A 22,838-nucleotide genomic window follows, 5' to 3' on the forward strand; every position below is an offset into this window, starting at 1 on the left:
GTTGGGAAGGAATACTAGCTAGAAGTTCCACTCTCCCTTTAAAATTAAATTTGAGCAATCCATATCTTTACTTAGCATATAGACAAATAAAGCTAAAAGTATTTGAACCATTCTTATCCTAATCGGTTCATCTCTCAGTTTCACTTGAGGAGGAACTGTTGAGTCATGATGGGAGTTCAAGAAATTATCCACATTAGATCAAGAGCAAATATATAAAGAGAATTTGACACTACATCTCTATCTAAAATTGTAAGACATTGAATTTATGCGTCTCTTTCACTTATATATTGTTCAACATCAACATTTTTATCAAATGTAGAATTTCTATCTCACACTTGCCACAACACTCTCCAAATTTAGATAATTTCATTTGGTATTTGACCAAGCCCAAGGACGCTTGACTCAAACATGACCCCTAGTGCGATATTAGGTCTAGAAGGGATGAATCCTAACCTAACTGGATGACCTTACTGATGTGCGGGATCTATGATGGATCTCAAGAGTCCACATCTAACTTAAAAAATAGAAGGTCAACAAGGAAAATGTAAGTCATTCATTCAACTTAAACCATAAACACTCAGACCTCTATTATATATGTTACATTGTTGGTAAATGTCACTAAAATTCTACCTCCAAACAATATGTATTAAGAATTTAGTAAAACCCAAAAAGTGAAGGTATCAAATGTCAAATGGCAAAGTCTAAAAGGTATATGATTTATCAACTACCAATTTGACAAGCAAGGGGACCGTGAATGAGTGAGATTGATAAGTCTCTATTGTCTATTTGAAAAAGAAGAGGTAAAGATCTAAAGGCCTCTTACTCAATGTTTCATTTTCAATAGAGTTGGAAAAAGAAAAGGGCAAAGCACATTAAAGTTGTTGGTGTAGTATGAATGATTATGACCCACATCAACATGGGGTGCATTGCATTGCAATGAGGTCAGGTCCCTCACAAAACCCTTTCCTCTCAATAACTTTTGAAACTCTCTCTAACCTTTAAATAACTGCCACGTGTCTTTATGTTCCATGTTGCGCCTTTATTTCTCTCTCTCTTGTTACTGCATTACTCTATCCGGTTTCAAATGTAATAAATTTTTCACTTTTTAGGTTCATTCAATAATTGATGTATGTGGACCACATACATCAATTTTGAATGAACCTAAAAAGTGAAAAGTTTCTTACATTTGAGATCGAAGGGAGTACATTGATGAATGAATGAGTCAACCAACTTATATTATAGTTCATTCATGAAATGAAATGAAACGAAATGAAACGAAATAAAATGGATTATTATTAAAAAAAAAAAAAAAAGCGCTTTATCGGTTTCTATGAAAGAAAGGCTTTGTCCATTTGTGAAAACAGAATCATGATTCAAAAATTGAACTAACAACAGAAAAGAATTAAGGTTCTCTACACAACAAGTTATTATTCCAACAAAATGAATCTTCTTCTTCTTCTTCTGTTCATTCTCATTTTTATTTCCTCAACAATTCTTCATGCAAATGCTCAAGCTCAAGCTCCAGGTAACTTATTCTAATTTTTTTTTGTTTTTTTTTTATTTCATTATTGGCAACACATCCTAAAAGAAATGTGGTAACCTTGGTTCGAGCCCGAGATTCCAAATAAAATGTTTTCACCGTCAAACTACTAGGTTGTAACAACGTGGACAAATTTATTCTTACTTCATACTATTATACTCCATTAACTATCTATTTTATTTATTTATTTATTTATTTTTATGATGATTTGATCAATTTTCTTTCATTGTGGTGGATGTGACAATTTTTTTGTTGATATGTACAACTCACAAGTTTGGTTTCTGAAAAATACATTCTTTCTTGCAATTGAAGTGGTCTATGGAAAATCATGAAGTGGTCTTAGTTTCATATCAAACAAGATTGTTTTTGACTTTGAAGATCTCACAACTTATGTAATAATATGCGAAATTTGAATAAAGCGTCAATTTCATGGCTTGTAAAACCTATCATCATTTTAGGTCCATTTGGATTGACTTACTTTTGAGCATATGAAAAATAGCTTATGCAAATAAATAAAATTTTATGTCAATTTATAAGTTGTTTTTTGATAAACTACGTTGTTGACAGGCTTATGAATAGCACATAAAAGCTTATTTATTTGCTTGCATAAGCTAAAAAAATAAGCCAATCCAAATGGACTCTAATTTTATGTGAATTTATCTATACATTGATTTAGAATGTGGTGCTTAATGATCTGTTGAATTGTCTAATAATTAATGATACAGGAAATCAGGATGTTAGAATAGTGCACCATCAGAATTTGAATAAGAGAATTCTAGTAGGACTAATTGCTTGTTCTGCTCTTCTTGCTGGAATCTTCGTGTTCTTATTGTATATCTTCTTCCGGCGGCATAAAAACTTAACAAGCTCCACTGGTAAAAGCAATGGAATTGTAGGTATTATGTCTGTTTTCACTCGTGAAACTTTTATTTCTGTCTTCTTTTTTTATTTTTAGTGAATCACTTATCGGTTTGTAGTCAATTTTTTAGTCCCTAAAAATTAACGAAATTTTAACATGATTCCTGAAATAAAAAATTGTTGATTATATTAGTCTTTTTCTGTCGGCTAATTTAGTCCGTAAAAGTTTATTGTATAGAAGATTTTCAATTTCTGTGATTATGTTGAATTTTAGTTAAGTGCCTTACACCGATAATTTAAAGACTAAATCAGTGATTCACTTTTTTTTCACCGAGCTGAGGTGATGCAGGCACAGAAAATTCCTGTTATGTCACTCATTCATCTATTTTTTGAACATGTAGAGGCTGCAAAAGGGGAAAAGGAAACCTCAAGCGCTGTTAGTGCTAAACTTAACTACTCAAGAATGGCTGATAAGAAGAGTTCAATTGCTATTTTCGACTTTCAGTTGTTAGAGTCTGCAACAAACAGCTTTTCCGCAGATAATATCATGGGAGAGACTGGTTCTATAATTGTTTACAGAGCTCGTTTCGATGAACATTTCCAGGCTGCTGTCAAGAAAGCAGACAGTAATGCTGATAGAGAATTTGAGGTGATGATCCTTTACAATTAGATTTCGATGTGCACTATTTCCTTGCATACTGAATTTGCCTTTAGTTATTGCACTGAATTTGCAGAATGAAGTGAGTTTGTTGAGCAAGATTCGGCATCAGAATATCATAAAAATCCTAGGCTATTGTATTCACGGTGAATCAAGGTTTCTTGTTTATGAGTACATGGAGAGTGGTTCTCTGGAATCTCAATTGCATGGTACATTTTTATTAATGTTGATTCAGAAAAGAGGGAAATATATCTCGTTTTTGGGGAATTTAACCAATATATAATTTTTTCATTGGTATTAACAATTGTAGGGCCTACTCGTGGATCGTCTTTAACTTGGTATATCCGGTTAAGAATTGCGATTGATGTTGCTAGGTGAGTCTGTGAATCTTATAGTGCTAAAGTAGTTAATACTAGAATACCATTAGTTTTTATTTATGATGACTGATACACATATTTCTTCTGCTAGAGCATTAGAATATCTCCACGAGCACTCCAATCCTCCTGTGGTTCATAGAGACTTGAAATCTTCCAATGTTCTTCTGGATTCTGATTTTAATGCCAAGGTTGGATTATACTTTGACATATTAGGCTCACATGTGGTCAATTAATAGTAAAACCTATATTTACATTTATACTGAGTTTTGTGATTCAGCTATCAGATTTTGGACTTGCTGTAGCATCTGGTGTGCAACACAAGAACATGAAGATGTCGGGAACTTTAGGATACGTGGCACCCGAGTACATATCACATGGTATATATTAGTATTAGTTTTTCAATTGTGATAATGCAAAATACCGATTAGGTGCATGAGATTATATTTACACTTTGACTCGACGTTTCGAACTATGGAACTTGATATTTTGTTCTTTTTCTTTTTCCTCAACAAAATTTAACAATGGTAATTTTTTTCAGGTAAACTAACTGATAAGAGCGATGTCTATGCTTTCGGTGTTGTCCTTCTAGAATTACTTACCGGAAGAAAACCAATGCAGAACATGTCCTCAGACCAATATCAATCTCTTGTTTCATGGGTATGTATTAGTATTACATAATGGAGAATATGGATGAAAATTTAAGTTCTGCTGTACTTTATGGTTAAAGACTCTTTCAAATTCAATATATAGGCCATGCCTCAGCTAACTGACAGATCAAAGCTTCCAAGTATTCTAGATCCTGTTATCCAAAATACAATGGATTTGAAGCATTTATATCAGGTTCATTGAATAGAAGTACTGTAATCACATGTTTTAATGCTGAGTGATAAATGCTAGTACTTCTTAATTCATCTAACATTCTACTCTACAGGTTGCTGCAGTGGCTGTGCTATGTGTGCAAGCTGAACCAAGTTATAGGCCACTAATAACAGATGTTCTGCACTCTCTCATCCCTTTGGTACCCTTAGAGCTTGGAGGGTCACTCAGAGTTACAGAACCAATCGGCTCGGAAAATCTTCAATGATTTTAAAAAACTGCGTTTTCTATGGTAGTAATTGAGCCAATGAAGCACAAACACTCCTCGGATTAGACATTGTCCCAGTGTCGAGCACATGTCGGTGCCCAACACCGACACATATGGTTACTTTGAACTATGTCATTTTCTAAAATTATTATAGGTGTCGACGTGTCAGTGTTTGTGTCCGTGCTTCATAGATTTGAGCACTTTGTTTAACCATTTTTTATTTATTTCAAAGAGGAATATTTTAATAGTAGCCATCTTGTTCTAGATGGTCATCCTTTTGTTCCTTTTATGTAATGTAACAAAGCATGTATTTATTCCATTTCATTTTGGACAGGGTATGTAAATTCAAAATTTGTTTTCAAGTTAAACTTTGGGGAAACAACAAGAACGAGTTAGAAAACAAAGGAATATTATCCAGACTTTGCTTTTTCAAGTATCAGCAGAGAATTTCTTGTGGGTCACGATTTGGAATGTTTGACTTATTGTAGTTTGGTTTCCATGGATGCAAACAAACATAGGATGGGAAATTCCTCCGAAAACCTTGTTAAGTGTCTCATTGTTTTATATGGTCATTAACTTCAAGGAAATTTAGTCACTTCCCAATAAAGAATTTATTTCTTACTCCCTCCGTCCCGGAATAACTGATCCATTTTCTAAAAAAGAGTGTCCTAAAATAACTGACCCATTTCAATTTTCAATACAACTTTCATCATTCCCAATACAATATAACACTAAATAATACTACTTTTATCATTCCCAATACAATATATTCCACTTTCCCCTTTATTTATACATTTTTCTTAATATGTGTGAAAAACAAAAGGCTAAAGTGCAACTTTGACCCCCTATCTTTCAAAAAGTTGCGATTTTGGCCCCATAAGTTTGAAAACTACAATTTTGGTCCCTTATGTTTTAGCCCCTTTGCATATTTGGTCATTTTCGTCAATTTTGACCAAGTCAACGCATATGTGGCATGCCACGTGTGTAATTAATTAATTAAAAAAATAAAAAATCGAAAAAATCAATTTTTAAATTAAATAAATGAAAAAAATATTAAAAAATAATTTTTTTTTTCCAGATTTTAAATTAAATAAATGAAAAAAATAATAATAAAAAATTAAAAAATAATGAAAAAATTCGAAAAAATAATGTCAAATTTTCCAGATTTTTTAAAAAATTCGAAATTTTTTTTAAAAAAATCTGGAAAATTTGACATTATTTTTTTCGAAATTTTTCAGAATTTTTTTCCAAAATTTTTTTCCAAATTTTTTCCAGAATCTTTTACAGAATTTTCTAATGTTGAAAATTTGACATTCTAAAGGCGCAAGGAAACGAAAATAGTATACACAAAAACACCGACGAGAATACAACTTGGCCACAAATTTGGTACATATTTCTTCTTTAGGGAAATGAATGTTTCCATGACATTACTTTTTCGAATAAGTGATTCTTGGAATTGTCCATGAATTTTTGTGAAATTTTTTTCGTTTTTTTAATCATTTTTATTAATATTTTTATTTTTCAGTGAATTTTTTTTCGTTATTTTAATCATTTTTATTAATATTTTTATTTTTCAAGAATTTATTTCATTTTTTTGTAATATTTTTTCGTTTTTTAAATTTTTTTATTTTTTCATTATTTTTCATTTTTCCAAAATTTTTTAATTTTTTTTTTATTATTTTTCATTTTTCCAGAATTTTTTAATATTTTTTTCATTTATTTAATTTAAAAATTGATTTTTTCGATTTTTTATTTTTTTAATTAATTAATTACGCACGTGGCATGCCACGTATGCGTTGACTTAGTCAAAATTGACCAAAAGGACCAAATATGCAAAGGGGCTAAAACATAGGGGACCAAAATTGTAGTTTTCAAACTTAGGGGGCCAAAATCGCAACTTTTTGGAAGATAGGGGGCCAAAGTTGCACTTTAGCCAAAACAAAATTGTGTCAATTAAATTGGGACGGAGGTAGTAACTTAGAGAATAGTAAAATGTTACATGAACACCCTTTTTTCACACACCCCATGTACTAGGGACATTTTGATAAATTCATCTTACAACCACATTTTCTCTTCTATTTGTGTGGGGTTCAGGTTGCTATATGTCAGAATTTTGTGTGGGTGTAAGGAGTGTATTGTCACATGCGGGTGTACATGTATCACCACTCTTGAGAATATACTCTAAAACTTCTAAAATGGATTATCTAGTACTCTCTGTCTTATTATTAGCGTTTCTTTGACAATATTTCTGTGTCAAATTATTTGTCCCTTAATATCAATGTAATATTTATTAATTTTTTGACTAATATACCCTTTCTTATTTAGGGAAAGGATTCTCTCCGGTGAACGTTTCACTGGACACCCTCTCGTTTTAATTAGGACCATTAAAATCCTCTCTCTCTCTCTCTCTCCTTTTCACCCTCTCTCCATTTTTTTATTGGCCGGAATTCCACAGCAGGGTAATGTTTCAACAGACCTAGTAATTGCTCCATTAACTATTATTAGTAAGGGGTATTTTAGTCGATGAAACTTCTTTTATCGTTGAAATCAACACAACTAATCATTTTTAAAAAAAGTGTGCAAAACTCAAATGAAACACCTAAAATGCGATGAAGGGAGTAATTAGGATACTTGTGATACTATTTTAGCTAAAATATCTACATTGGTAATGAAAATCAAATTTAAGTCACGTCTATCATTAAGTGCATCTTTGAAATCAATTTGTTTGACAATTTGAAATCAATTAGTTTGACAAAATAACATGGTGACACCATGATTTCCTTGAAGCTACAGAGATAACTTTTGTCAAAATCATTGTGATACATCGTAATTCCGTCAAACTTAGTGAATCTAAACTTGCATTATGACATAATGCCTATCTAAGATCTTTCATAATCTCATTATTTATATTTTAAGATAATGCTTATGTTTTTGAACAAAGGAGTGGGGGCATCTACTATGAAACTTTTTTAGTTCCACGGTGAAAAAAGATATGATTAGTAGGAAACAAATGCACTACAGTAAATTTAAACAAGAGAAAAACATACACACAAATTAAATCTACAATGTAAGGATGGGAAACAAATGTAACGATAGTATCAATGATTGATATCAGTAACAGCCAAAGACCGAGAAGAGTATTTTTGATGATGACAAGGTAAACTATAAATCTTGTAATTTTGTTTTATTCCGTTGACCTTGATGAGCTACTTATACTCTCCAAACCTTCCCAATGAGGTTACAGAAGCTCTCTCCCACTTTATCATCTTCCTACTCCCAAGTGACATAGAAACCATGCCATCTTCAAGCTGGATTTGTACTAATAATACAAAGACCATGCTTCTTCGGATTGTCCATCCCGGTGGTCGTGTTGAGGTTCATGACAGACCTGTGACTGCAGCTGAGATCATGTGCCGCAACCCGAGATGCTGTGTTGCGCATCCGTTTGTATTTCAGCAACCATGGGCAGTTGTTGAACCAGACACGGTGCTCATGCTTGGACAAAAGTTCTATGTAGTACCAATAAGCACAATACGAAAGCTTCAAGGTCTTTCTCCAAGGAACTCTCCTTCTCCTGCTCGTGAAATGACAATCGGTTCTTTACTTGACGAAACTAGAAACACACAATCCCGCACAGCGAAGGAAGATGACAGTATGATCTCTACTTGTTGTATCTTCAGGAAGAAAAGCATTTCTAAGAAATCTAACAGCTACAAGCAACATTCAAAAAATGAGTGCAAGAAATCAGAAACAAGATCGGATGTTAGAAATCAGAGTGTAGATGTTAATGAAACAAATGGCGGTTTATCGTATGATAAATTTTTTGTGCGCCTATTTAACGGAGGCGTGACTAAAGCAAATGCCAGTAATGCAACAAAGGAAACAAGAACATCATCGAGCAGCACTGACCTTCGTGATAGCAATACAGCAAACAGGAAGAGGAAGACAGATTTGGCAGGAAAAAGAGGCTCTCCTAAGAGAGCATGGTCTTCTGATTATTGGCAACCAAGTCTAGATAGCATTACCGAGGAATGAAATAACTTTGTGGCAGTAGAGGCCTTGGCTGTTGATGATATCCAATAATACAATAATTTGTACTTTATTTATTTGTTCTTCAAAACAAAACCTATATGCTTTAAGTACCACAATGCACCCTCGGCTGCATTGTCTGCTGCCATTTTCTTTTTTTGATGAGGAGCACCATAAACCTCTACAATGTTTTTGGTTACTTCACTTGTCTTTATGTTTTTAGAAGCTTTACCTGTCTCCATTTCAACAATAACCTTGAATGTAAACCTGTGAAAAACATCAATTGGTCACTGAGAACAAGAAAAAAGTTATGACTGTATTTCCTCAAGTTTCATTATGAATTGTAGAAAAGGGAAGCAAAATATAATAGGAAAGTCATGCAATAAGACAAATATTGGTTGATATCTGGATAAGAAATTCAACAACTTTTCATAGCAATAAATCGTTATATTAAGACTAATATTGCAAAAGATTTAGCTGGATACCAACATGCAATGGAATAATCTTGTGAACAAGAATGAACAGAAATAAATCTACAAGATGTTAGAGCCTAGTGTTTCGGAGTGTGGACGTTTTATGCAGGTATCTGGGCTTGATCCCAGGTTTCCACCCTTCCCCCTCTCCGTGTCTGTGTGTGGCTATGAAGCACGGATATGGACACGGAAACCGGACACGACACGCATACTGACATGCCGACACTGTTAATAATTTGAGAAAATCACATAATTTAGTGTAATTATATGTGTCAGTGTCGTGTCGGTGTTGGACACGACACCTGTCCGACACCGGGACGCCTAATCCGAGGAGTGTATGTGCTTGAGTGCTTCATAGGTGTGTGGGCACTAGGCCACTAATCTATGCATCTTCTAAGAACTTATGCACCTAAGTTGTAAGTTGTTTATATACAAAATCCTGATTTGAAATCTACAGCTGAGAAATCAACATAGAAGCCAGTTTCCCTATAATCACTTGGTTGAAAATTTGCTCTTCAACCTTGGTGACTTAAGTTCGATAATCGCACAGCGAAAAAAATAAAAGAATAAATCAAAATAGAAAATGTCACTTATTTGCTATATTGATTCTGATTTATATAAACTTGCAGCTACCAACACACAAAATATACCACTTATAGAAAATTTCATTTCAATCATCATAACCATAGTTTTTTTTCCCTTCATTTTTCATAAATAAAAAGACTTACATTATGCAATGACATGGTCCTTCCTCTTTACAACACTCAAACACAGGAGGCTTCCAATGATTTACAGCACATGTCTCATACAGCTTTGATCTACCACACCCTTTCTTCATACCTAACAAACAATAATACCAAAATACTCATTTTTCTCATTTTTACAAGAAAGAAAAAAAATACAAAAAAAATGAACTTTTTTGGAAAACATGCAATAATTAATGGTTAGTTTACCTTCATCTGAAGTTGTTGTCTTCCCTAAAATGACACTCTCTTTGGAAGATGAAACTGAAGATTGGACAGCATCAATGTTTTTCAAGACTGGATTTTGAACAATGCTTTCAACAGTTTCAACCATTTTCATTTGATTATTCAAGTTGGGTTTCACCATTTTTGCAGCATAAACTTTTGTTCGGTTTACTCTGCAAAAGATAAGAATTTCAATTCAACCAATTTTAAAAAAAAAAACAATTTTTCATATACCCAATTATTTATTTTAATTAAAAAAAATGAAGAAAAAAAATTATTACCTTGAAGGTGGAGTGAGAAGAATTATTGCTCTTGTCCATGTTTTGTATTGTGTATGATGCTGCTGTAAACAGACTTCAGCTGTGCAAATAACAGAATGAAATAGTTGAAATTTCATGCAGTACCTAAATTTACACTATCATTCATTCAAGGGTGTTTTTGGTCTTTTCCTTACTTAAGATATCTCTTGTCTTTTTATTCACATTAGGGAATCTTCTGGTTTGTACAGTAAAGTTAAATTCATTCCATTTTCTTTTTGAAAAGAAACTGAGAAATTACATAAATGGGAGATTACATGTACCATTTGGTAAGATAGTTCTGAAAATGGGTCATACCAATATTAACTTTAGCTAATAGGTCCACTATCAGAAATTATTATTTATTTAAGTAAATAAATTACGTAAATTGAAAATGATGGAAATCAAGAAATTAGTTAAATAAATAAATAAATTACGTAAATTGAAAATGATGGAAATTGACCATCTGTCAGAGAAAAAAAGACCGATTGGCTGTAACGCCCTCCTTTTTATTTAATTATTTTAATTAGTTTTAGAATATATTTATATATTTATATGATGTATATGAGAGATATATGATTTGTTGAGATTAGATGTCTTTTTATAATTTAGTTAATATATTTTGTTGAGTGATATTTTGTTATGTTATATGTTTGTATTTACTAGCATAATATATTTGTTATTTGGTGTATTATTATATATTTAGTAGAGAAATATTATTCATTAGAATATGAGGATTATTAGTGTAAGTAAAATTGGAGGTTAGAATAGAAAGAAGAATAAGTTGTTGGGCCTAAATAGATTTGGGAAGAATATTTTAGTATTATAAATAGAGAAGCTTAGGTTGGAAAGAGTTTACCTTAAACCGCTTTTTGGAAAAGATGAGAACAAGAAAGAAGAGAAGAGAAGAGAAAAGTCAAGAGAAGAGGAAAATACCTTAGGAAAGAAGAACGTTGCTGCTGATTCAGGAATTAATCTAAGGTGAGGGTGAGACTATCTTGCATTAATATTAAGTTGTTAAATCATTAGATTACATCTAACAAGTTGGGGAGAGTTTGTGAGAATTTGAGAATTTGGGTTTTGAGAGAGATTTGATGATTTAGATGATGAATACTTGTTGAATTGATGTAGAAATTGTGTACAGACCTTAGATAATGATTATTGGAAGTAGTTTTGAGGTTAGCACCATGGGATAAGGTGAAACTTGAAGAAAATCTGCATTCTGCCCGAATTTTGATATTAAAACTGGTATTGATCGGTGCAGAATTGGTCTTAGGTGTAAACACGAAAGTTGTAGGTATGGATGTTAGCTTTCTAATGCCGTTGGTCTCACGTCAAAACGATTTATAGAACTTGAGTTATGGTCAAATTACTGCACGTAGGTCACAGTGAATTTTTATGGACTTTCAGCACAACTTTTCCGAATTTAAAATGAAAACTGGTATTGATCGGTACAGAATTGGTCTTAGGCGTAAACATGAAAGTTTTAGATAATTTTGTTAGCTTTCTAGTGACTTTGGTTTGATGTGAAAATGATGTTTGGTCTTTGAGTTATGATGAAAATACTACATGGAGGTCTTAGCAAAATTGTACGGTGACAACATTCTTAGTTTCATGTTTTTGCGTTTTGTTCATATGTTTCTATTTTGAATTGATCTTTGTTGTAAACATGAAAGTTGTTGATATTTGTGATATCTTTCCAGTAGCTTTGGTTTGATATGAAAATATGTTGTGGATAATTTATTATGTTTTTACAAAGATACATAGTGAATTATTGTCGATGTTTAAATACGATGTTATATGAAGTTGTTTATGATTGATGAATATGATGTTTTAAGATGTTGTTTATTATCATTTGATATTGTTATATTATGATATGACGTGAATTATTTATGTGATCCATATGTTGTCAAGATGCTAAGATGTTAAGATGTTAAGACGTTAAGATGATAAGAGTTGTTAAGTCGTCGAGTCGTTATGAAGTCATCAAGTTGTTAAGATGTTATGTTGTCAAGATGTCAAGAAGTTAGGATGTCATAGATGTTCATGAAGTTGTCTAAGTTGTACGAAAGTTATGTCGTTGCATTAGATTTGTGTCGTTGCATAGTCAGAGATGGGGGCTCAATGTCCGACAGGTCCTTTATGACCTTAGAGATGGGGGCTCAATGCCCGACAGGTCCTTTATGACCTTAGAGATGGGGGCTTAATGCCCGACAGGTCCTTTATGACTTAGAGAAGAGGGCTTAATGCCCTGGTGGTATCACATGCATAATGAAGATGTCTAAGATGATTTAAGATGATTTAAGAAGTAGAAGTTGCATAGTTGAGTCGAAGTTGTTAAGATGTTGAGATGTCAAGTTGTTAAGATGTCAAGTTGATAAGTTATTAATGAAGTGCTATGATGAATGAAGACGAATGATTTATGATAAGATGTTACGTGAGTTATAATTATGTTGATATATGAAGTTGATTACGAATTTGATTATGAAGTTGTTTTCGGTAATGCTATGTTTTGATAATAATACTTATGTGAAATTACATTATGATTCTTATGATTATATTTGATATTAGGTGTTGATGCTTATAAATAATGTTTGATGAAATGTGGTGACGTTTGTGATTAATATTGATGCTATGTGATGATTGTTGAAGACTATTATTTGATGTTATACGATGATGTTAAGATTAGTAATTGATAATATATGAAGATTTTTATGATTAGTATTAAGATAATTTTACGACCAATATAAGAAGATAATGACACTAGTTAAGGAAGTTTCAGTTGTTAGATATGATTAATGAATTATAAGATGTTTAAGTTGTTGAATGTACTTTATATGATTTATATGCTTAATATTATTGTTTGAGAAATCTCACCCCTCTGCTTGGAAATGTTGCTCTTCGTATGTGTAACTTGTAGGTAACCAGGATTAGTTGCGGTCGTGAGTGGACTCCTCACAAGTGTGTCTTAGGTGCTCTGATACGTAACGGGATGGGATTATGTCTTCTATTTCTATTCCTTACGTATTACTTATGGATTTTTATGAATAAATGTTGAACAAGACTTGAGATTTTTATGATGAGGCCTGCGTGCCAAAGACTTTTTATGTTGAATGAACTAATTCCGCTGTGAAGTTTTGAATTGCTTATGTTAAATGATTTTGAAGAATAAATTGCTATTTATTCAGTTTATGAATTTTTAAGAAGTGTAACATTCCGTTAAAATTAAATTACTCTGATTTTTAATTATGAAATTTTTACGTTGGGAAAACGGGGTGTTACATTGGCTCTGTATCAATGGAATCTCATCATCCATACATAACGAATTGGTGTGGTAGATTCAAATTTAAATATGTTCTATATCGAAAATATTCCAATTTCCGTATTAGCATAGTGGTAGAAAGAATACTACATTGCGTCTAAACTTCAAACTGGTTAGCTTTAACCATGGTAATGCTCCAAAATTCTTGGTTGATAGAGAATCAAAGTAGATTTACCAATGAATCGCGAAATGCTATGGTTCTTAACGATTTTTTTGTTTATTTAGTAATTTATTTAGTAAGAAGTCATTCGCCGGATATGTACAATCTTTCTCATAAATAGAAATTGCATCTGTATATTAAATGTGAGTTTATTTCCTTCACTTACCATCTGATTTTTGTTTTTTAAATTTGTAGCAAAAAAATGTGGAAATTTATCCTCAAGATGGATAATTAACAAAATTGTTATTGTTAAAATGAACAATTATCTTGTATTTCTGTAAATAATAAAAATGTCAAAAGAGTTAATTTTGTCATTTTTTAATAAGTGTTAACATCTAACATTTTCTTTGGTAAACTTGAGAATCCTTCGCGTGCAGTCGAGATTAATTCCCTCAATGCAGTTGAAATCAATTTAAAGAGTTGATCTATTCCAATAAATATTTTGTCATACACACAAGTTAGAAATCGAATTCTAGATCAAATGGTTAAGTGACACAAGTATCTACCATTTTTTTTTTAAAGAAGCATCTACCACTTATATATGTCAAATTATGTTGCTGATTAACATTTTATTTCCACTATCAAAATTATTCACTTTAAAAGTTTATTTGGAAATACTTTTACAAAGTAAACGGTTCTATGTCTTGATCATGTTAATGTCAAAATCATTTTACATAATAACATGTTTCTTTTTATATTTGTCAAAAACGATGTTTCTTTCTATATAGAAATTGATAAGTCAGTATGCATGTGAAAGAATTATTTTGGCATGTCAACAATAATTTGTCAATCTCTTTAAAAAAAAAAAACTTTGTCAATGAAGCTTCTATAAGAAAAATTGTCTTCCTAGCATTTACAACAATATTTTTGTAAAAAAGAAACATTTACAACAATATTTTTTTTTAAAGGAACATTTACAACAGTATAAAATTAGGGTGTTTAAAATATATTAAATCAAATACGATTCTAAATGTATTTTAAAATATATTAAATCAAATACGATTCTAAATGTATACCTGACTATCAGTTCTTGAATTGTGAAACTCTTTCTACGATTTTATGAACACACTACCGGTTTATACTATCAACTTTTAAACTGTGAAACAATTTTTTTTTTGAACAAACTGACTATGAGTAATTTGCCTAAGGATGATCCATATTAATTTAAAGAGGTTACACAATGTTCATTTATAAGGACAGATACTCACATTAAATATAAGTCATTATCACATGTTAATAGGAAAACAACTTCTTTTGGTCCCGTGAGCATAACTCAGTTGGTAGGGACATACATTGTTATATGCAGGGGCCTGAGTTCGAACTCCGTACACCCCATTTATTCACCTTGAACAAAACAATGTGAGTTCTAGTCACTAGACTACCTGACCAATAAAAAAAAAGGAAAACGACTTTTTTTGGACTAGAATTTGATGTAGTCACTAGACGATTTTGATTTAATCTCAACATATTTGAAGTCATAAATTAAAAATTAAATCTTTTTTTTTTGTGGGCCGACTGATCAAGATGGAATGATTGATGATGTTTGACTGCATGACTGCCGGGATTTTTTTTTTTTTTTTTGAGGAAAACTGTTGGGACTTGCTAACCTCCAAAAATTATTTGAATTTTAGTCATTGTTACAAGTTCAAATTTTAATCATAAATTTAAAAGCTTGTGATTTTGCAAGGACTAAAAATATATTTAACCTCCAAAAACATTACACATTTTAGTCACTATTAGAAGTAAAAATCAACTACTTTTAAACTATTGTGTTAGTATACCTTAAAGTCTCATATTATTTGGAAATAAAAGTCGATAGTAGTTTATAAACAACATCCACACTCTTGAATCCAATGAAATGTCTTCTACAAAGCACAAAACCGTGAAAGACTTATATCAAAAGTGAACAACAATAAATTTTTTTTTTTATTGGTGACACAATATATTAGTTATGGCTCGTAATGCATGTTTGTTTGGTATGATTATGGGTTTGCCTAAATCACCTTTAGTCACCATATATTTGCAAAAACCAGTTTATATTTAGACCATTGCTTTATATAGGAAACATCTTATTTAACCCTAGTTGTTGTTATACTTATTTTCTGTTGAGAAAATAACATACTTGAATTCCCCTAAAGAAAAATAAAAAACATGAATAACTCAGAATAGCAGGATACATAGTAATGCAAAAAGAAAAGATAGGAAAGCTTTATTAAATTGAAATAACATCGGCAAAAAAACATCTGGTGTATCTGTATACACCTCAACCTTGGTGCATGTTGCACAATTTCCAAGTGTTGGATTATTTCAAAGCCCTTGTATATTCTTCTAAATTCAAATGTGAATTTAAGATAACAAGGGCATATATTGAATTGTCTATCAATCTATTTTCTCTTCAAAATCTATCTAATTCTCATCACTCAAACAGTGTAGTGTTGTTGGATTGTCTCAATGTCAAGTCCCTTGAGTTTTACAACAGACTCAACATGTCCTTTCAGTGTGTGAAGCTCCCTTAACCTTGCAATTTCAGCACGTTTCTTTGCTTGATCTGCAAGTTCAGATAATTCTCTGTAGTTGTTAGATTCATTCAACACTTGTTCTGTTTCCGGAGGATTCAAGCCATGTAGTGTGCGTTGAGCTGCGGCCCATTGTGCTTCTCTCTCTCCTTTTCCATAATCCTTCTTTGAGGTGAAGGCAGTCTGCATTACATTACATGGTCAGATAGAAACACAAATTAGAAATTAATCATAATATAATGTTAATACTGTTATAGAATATGAGTTTAAAGGACATAATTTTACACTGACATTCAATAATAGTCAACTACTATGTCATGTCATCCAAGTCCTTTAAGTACATTGACAAAGTGATGAGTTTTTATCTTTTGTCGGTGTAAAATGTAAAATATATTTGCATGCCCCTTTAACTCATATAACATTGATATTGAGAGTTTACCCTATTCTCAGTAATATTGTTCCATGCCTTGCCACTCAAGGCATATCGAATGACGAACTTAAGGACATCCAAAGGGATATAGAAAATAATGCTGTAGAGCCAAATGACACCTGCCCAACCCCATCCAATTCCTTTCATACTTGCAAACTCCCAATTTGCATACACAGCTATCAGTGTGGCAATCTAATACCATAACAAAGAGATAACATAAATAATTAACAATATTAAATTATTCCAAACTATGGATTACCAGGGCCCCTTCCCCTAAAAGGGATGGTTAAGAACAAAAAAAATACTTACCAGCTGTGCTATGAGAAAGGCAACCATAAGAAAGACGCCAGGACGTTCGACGAAAGACCAGCTCCTCGAGCGTGTAACAAAGATGAGAGCTTGACTTACAATACTCACTTGAAGGTAAATAGCAGCTGTGAGTTCTTCGTGGCTCTCCCTGATAGAATGAACTCCAAATTTTTCCTACAAATAGTTTTCACTTTATAGATTAAGAATGAAGGCTGAAAATAAATGAAATGATAATTTTACAAAATTTTGGAAAATAATATAAAATCTGCTAGTCTTACTGTGAAAAAATCAGATGCATGAGCAGCCCAAAAGAAGACAACAGTCATAACAGCAAGGTAAGCACCAAGCACTATGCCTGTGGCAAAAATTTCCTTCAACTTCCATGAATCTGGCATAGGAGATGGCTTCACTCTATCCTTTGAAATGGTCATGATAGTACCATCATTAAGTATGGCAATGATCAAAACCATGAAAGGAGAGAAATCAAATTTCCAAATTAGAGCAAGGAGCATAAATCCAAGCACGATTCGGATTGTTATGGAAACTGCGTATATCGTGTAGTTCTTCATTCTTTGAAAAATTGCCCTGCTTGTGAGGACTGCACTCACAATAACACTCAACCCAGGCTCCGTGAGGACAATGTCAGATGCACCTCGAGCTGCATCAGTTGCATCAGCCACTGCAATTCCAATATCTGCTCTTTTCAATGCAGGAGCATCATTCACACCATCTCCTGTCATCCCAACTATGTGTTTCCTATCCTGGAGTCTCTTTACAATCTCATATTTATGTTCTGCATTTCAAATGAATTCGCATTATTCAAACTCAAATACATTAGTACTCTTGTCTCACTTTCCCTCTGGACTTGAATATAAGCAAAAAAAGTACATGTATACATGTATTTTTTTTTGGACCAGATACATGTACATTTTTACTTATTTATGAGTCCAGAGTAAACCAATAATACAAATTTTATGTATATATTACCAGGGAAGACACCAGCAAATCCATCAGCCTTCTCAATAAGCTCATCGACTGGAAGCGAAGCAATTGATGCATCCTTGTGCTCGCCAAGGAGGGAGGATGAAGGATACATGTTACTTCCCATGCCGAGCCTTCGACCGGTTTCCTTTCCAATAGCTAGCTGATCACCGGTAATCATTTTAACGTTTACTCCGAGATTGAGTGCCCGTCTAATGGTTTCTGCACTGTCATGCCTTGGAGGATCAAAGAGAGGCAATAGACCGACAAACGTCCACGGTCCTCCTGAACTCTCCTTGCTTTTTTCTGGCACTTCCTAAAAAGTATTCATAATTCCTCATAAAAATTTATTTTGATTCATTCAATCAAGAGTCATCATTAATAGAAGTAAGAAAAGCTTACTTGTTTGCCAACAGCAAGGGAACGGAGACCGCGTTCAGCAAATTTATCAATAATGGAAATAGCTTTCCTCTTCACATCTTCTCTAAGGTTGCACAGATCAATAATCTAAAAGGAAATTAAAAAATTTATTGTCATGTGAAACGATAGATGTCAAATATGACTGGTGAAAGGTCTATTTGTTTACCTGCTCCGGTGCCCCTTTGCTTACTCGGTGCCAATTACCGTCAGTGTCTATGTATGTTATGGCAGTACGCTTGTCGACTGGATTAAAGGGAAGGAAATGCACCTCTGTAAGACCTTCTCTAGCCTGCACAAAGCAGCATAAGAAATTTTTCACAGTCATTATATCTATAAAATAATTTACCAAAACTTCATGCATGTCTCAAGAACCACCCTAGCTAGTAGATTTCACAATGCTAAAGTTCGAACGCTCAGCTAGAAGTTACAAACCTCTTTTGGATCACTCAACATTCCAACAATGCAAGCATCAATAGCATCTTGGTTCTCCACCCTAGAGGCTCTTGCTCCAAGCAAAATTACCATGTCCTTGTCGGTATCTCTCGAAAATACCTACAAATATGGACAAAAAATATATGAAATGATTCTAAACAAACGACCATCCGACATCAACGCAAGTTATTGATAAAACATTAAATTTATGCTACAAAAAACATATAAAGTGAATATTAAATCATTTAAGTAGTGATTTATCTTTCTCGTGCTTACCTCAACCAAATTCTTGTCCACAGTAAGTTTGTTCAATGTTAGAGTTCCAGTCTTGTCACTACATAAAACATCCATCCCAGCCATTTCCTCAATGGCTGTCATTCTCTTTGTGATAGCACCTTGCTGAGACAACCTATGTGAACCAATAGCCATTGTAACTGACAAAACTGTTGGCATTGCAATAGGAATCCCTCCAATGAGAAGCACCAATAGATTGTCAATTCCACTCCTATACTTGCGGCGCTGAATCGGATACATGACAACAATCTCGATGACCATTCCCACAGCGATTGAGCAAATGCAGAAGTTACCGATGGCTGTCAACACCTGATCATCATAGCCATAGACATAAAATTGCAGTTCAGTACTAAAAGTGCAACAAAAGTAAGCAAAAGCAAAATCATATTAAGGAAACATTAGAATCACAGTTCGTCGTCGATCCAACTTTTTCCATATATTAAGCAAAATTCACTTCAGTACTAATTTTTCGTCATTAATTCAACCTTTTTTAAGTAGTGATCAGCATATATTAATGAACAAATGTTGCAACATTATTGAAGTCAGAAGAGTAAGAGTTAAGTACCTTTTGGAAATGACCAATTTGGTTAGTGCTGTCGACCAAATGAGCGGCCTTACCAAAGAAAGTGTGCACACCAGTAGCAATTACAATTGCCTCGAGTTCTCCTTGCTTTACAGTAGAGCCGGAGTAGACTTCATCACCGGGGTTCTTGGTAACAGGCAAGGACTCACCAGTGAGTGCGGATTGATCAATCTTAAGAGGATCTCCGTCCAAAAGACGAGCGTCGGCTGGAACGATATCTCCTAATTTGATGCTGATTATATCTCCTGGTACCAATATAGCAGCCTCTTGCTCAGTCCACCTTCCATCTCTCAGAACCTGTCAATTACCATCCAAATAGAGTAACATGTCACACACACCTTTCAGATAAAATAAATAATCTAAACATTCTTGTGAGCTAGCAAGACCTTGTCCTAAACAAGGGACAATGTGACTAATATTATACCTTGGTTTTGGGAGCAAGACCAGCCATAAGTGCTGCAGCAGCATTTCCAGCATTGTTTTCTTCTATAAAACTAATGGTTGAGTTAATGATAAGCAAGGCCATAATTCCAACAAAATCCTGCCAATCTGGTGGTTCCCCCTGTATGTTACAAGTGACAAGACAGTAAAAAACATAAGCAAATCAAATATAACAATAGCCATGTAATAGCCTAATCATATGAAGAACATACCCCTCCATTTGCCAACGCAATAGCCATGACAGCAGCAGCTTCCATGACCCATGAGAGGGGATTCCACATAAAGCCCAAGAATTTCAGGAATTTGCTTTCCTGTTTGAGTGCAAATTAATTAAGATTAGTCATTGTTGGTCCATATAATGTTATGAATTAAGAAATTTTGTAAAAAAGCAATTGTAGATTAGTTGCACGATGGATGGTTACCTTCTTTTCTTCCAATTTGTTTGGTCCAAAAACTTCCAACCTCTTTTGGCCTTCGTCATTAGTGAGACCTTCTTTAGTACAATTCAATTCTCGAAACACTTCATCAACAGGTATTCTCTCCTGCAAATCAACCACATTGCATTTTAATAACATAACAAAAATGAATTAATATAACTTATAACCTTTATAACAGTGACGCTTCTGATCGAAGGTGTGTCTGGTGTCCAACACATCAACATGACACCGACACATGTAATTATAATAAATCGTATCATTTTCTCAAATTATTATTGTTGTTGACATAGATTGTAACAAATAAAAAATGTAACAAACGGTGAGTTTGTCAAAATCACGGTGGCATCATGATTTTGTTGAAGCTCTACAGTATGGCTTTTACCAAAATCATAATGATTCATCGTGATTCTAACGCTACGCTTCACCGTCAATCCAAACATTCACAAAGTAAAAAAACTTACGAGGTCAACAGCCTCCTTCTTAATATCCTCCAGGCTTGTCATATTGTTGTTGTTCCTTATTAATTAGAAGGAGAGAATGTTTGTTGTTTAAGAAAAACCAAGTTGTTAAAGTAGATGTGTAAATGTATATATATATATATATATATATATATATATATATATATATATATATATATATATATATATATAAGGAAAAGAATAGTAAGTAATACACACAAGTGATCATTCATTCATTCATCAATGGTGTGAGTGAGTTTCTAACTCTAAAATCACTCATTGTCACTCATTCACTAACAAACTTGGTCTCTTCTCTTTCTTACATTAATTTCTTTAATTTTTTTTGTTATATTTAACCAATAATAACCAATTCAAATATGTAATTAATTAATTTTTTAAATAATAAAATCAAATTATAGTAGTGAAGCAGCGAGACTTGTGGTGTTTGTTTTGACTTTGCTCATGCCCTTATATTGCTTCATGCATGTGGCAATTCATTGTCCTTAGATCTAACTACACACTACATTTGAAAAATACAACGTGCATTGTAATAGGTAATTGACACTAATTAAGACTAACAAATATACTCGTCGTGGCCATAAGCTATAAATTCGTGATATAAACATTTTGTGGAAATGTTGCCCAATTAATTTTCTTTCATTTTGTAGAAATTTATGCACTTACCTTAGCTCAATTGTGATAATGTTGCCATTTTGCACTTCTTGTGCTTGGCATTTCATTATATATAAGCTGATTCAAAAAAAAAAAATGTGATAATGACCATATTGTTAAACCAGACACTTTTTTTTCGATCTAGAATCTCGTACTTGTGGTTGAGTGTTTAAGTTTTAGATGGTCCTCCAGTTTATTTATAAACCAAATTAAAAAACCAGACAATTGTACTTCGTGTATGAGTTTTGCTAAGCTGTCTAATTTTTTTTTTTTTTGGCTCATCACAACAAAAATTGAACCAAAACAAATCAATTCAAACACAAGAGGATCTTAGTGTACTTGACCTTTGGGCCATTTAGGCTTTGTTTGCCAGTTTGGAGGAGAGGGAAAATGGAGAAATCTTTCAAAAAATTTAAAAAGAGTGGTTTTTTAGAGAATGCTAAATTATTGCATATGATTACTATATTTTTTATTTTAAAAATAATATAACAACATAGATTAAATTTGAAGAATTAATATAAACCCTCCAAAATCCTCCCAAAACCCTCCTCCAATATAATTTTTTTAGTTCCCCACAAATGAGAAGGGTTTAGTATTATGAAGAAAAGTTAACCACAAAAGCCTTCCCCTCCCATTTTCCTCTATTTCTTCCACTTGATTTCTTCCACTTGCTCATTCTGTTTTTTCCAAGTCTTCCCCTCTAAACTCGCAAACAAAGCCTTAGTGATATGAAAATTCTATTTTTAACGCTCTTTTTAAAATTCATATTTAATTCATACAAAATCGAATTTTAGATATTAAAAATTCTATTTTAAAAGTTTTAATGCAAAAAATAAACCTAAAATTCAATTTTTAGGTTCAATACTTTTATTTTGAATTTTTAACGTTTAAAAAACTCATATTTAATTCAGCTCATGTTATTAAATTCTAAATTTTAATAAATACACTTTTTATGGCGTTCTAAACATGTCAACGTAAAAGATTCGAAAATTTAAGAGTTTAAAGATAATTAAACAAATTTGATTTAAGCAGAGACTAAAATTGGTGTATAAAAGTAAAAGACTAAAAAACAATAAGGATTAACTTAGAAGGCCCCCATT

At 32.7% G+C, this 22,838-nt stretch overlaps 3 protein-coding genes across 3 annotated transcripts; 1 reads left to right on the forward strand and 2 right to left on the reverse strand.

Moving 5' to 3' along the window:
* Positions 1-1,362: 1,362 nt before the first annotated feature.
* Positions 1,363-4,921, forward strand: LOC146951564 (putative receptor-like protein kinase At1g80640). The gene is made up of 10 exons (XM_085747584.1): positions 1,363-1,525; positions 2,266-2,436; positions 2,800-3,047; positions 3,133-3,265; positions 3,367-3,430; positions 3,525-3,621; positions 3,711-3,810; positions 3,972-4,090; positions 4,184-4,273; positions 4,365-4,921. The coding sequence occupies exons 1-10, from the start codon at positions 1,441-1,443 to the stop codon at positions 4,515-4,517; spliced, it is 1,260 nt and encodes a 419-aa protein (XP_085603710.1). The 5' UTR covers positions 1,363-1,440; the 3' UTR covers positions 4,518-4,921.
* Positions 4,922-7,513: 2,592 nt separating this feature from the next.
* On the reverse strand, positions 7,514-10,561 carry LOC146951565 (uncharacterized). Its single transcript, XM_085747566.1, has 5 exons — positions 10,269-10,561; positions 9,973-10,160; positions 9,748-9,859; positions 8,427-8,813; positions 7,514-8,227 (listed from the first exon to the last, which is right to left on the reverse strand). The coding sequence occupies exons 1-4, from the start codon at positions 10,382-10,384 to the stop codon at positions 8,621-8,623; spliced, it is 609 nt and encodes a 202-aa protein (XP_085603692.1). The 5' UTR covers positions 10,385-10,561; the 3' UTR covers positions 7,514-8,227; positions 8,427-8,620.
* A 5,403-nt stretch (positions 10,562-15,964) lies between these two features.
* On the reverse strand, positions 15,965-21,197 carry HA9 (H[+]-ATPase 9). The gene is made up of 14 exons (XM_085747567.1): positions 21,070-21,197; positions 20,594-20,713; positions 20,384-20,482; positions 20,155-20,292; positions 19,713-20,027; positions 19,130-19,456; positions 18,854-18,973; positions 18,588-18,710; positions 18,404-18,508; positions 18,008-18,317; positions 17,299-17,813; positions 17,021-17,194; positions 16,721-16,903; positions 15,965-16,464 (listed from the first exon to the last, which is right to left on the reverse strand). Exons 1-14 carry the CDS (start codon positions 21,109-21,111, stop codon positions 16,186-16,188), a joined length of 2,850 nt encoding a protein of 949 aa, XP_085603693.1. The 5' UTR covers positions 21,112-21,197; the 3' UTR covers positions 15,965-16,185.
* Between the last annotated feature and the right edge of the window lie 1,641 nt (positions 21,198-22,838).

This window comes from Medicago sativa, chromosome 2, assembly GCF_051527215.1.
Source record: "Medicago sativa cultivar Bolivia chromosome 2, Bolivia_mono, whole genome shotgun sequence".
In the NCBI taxonomy this organism is placed as follows: domain Eukaryota; kingdom Viridiplantae; phylum Streptophyta; class Magnoliopsida; order Fabales; family Fabaceae; genus Medicago; species Medicago sativa.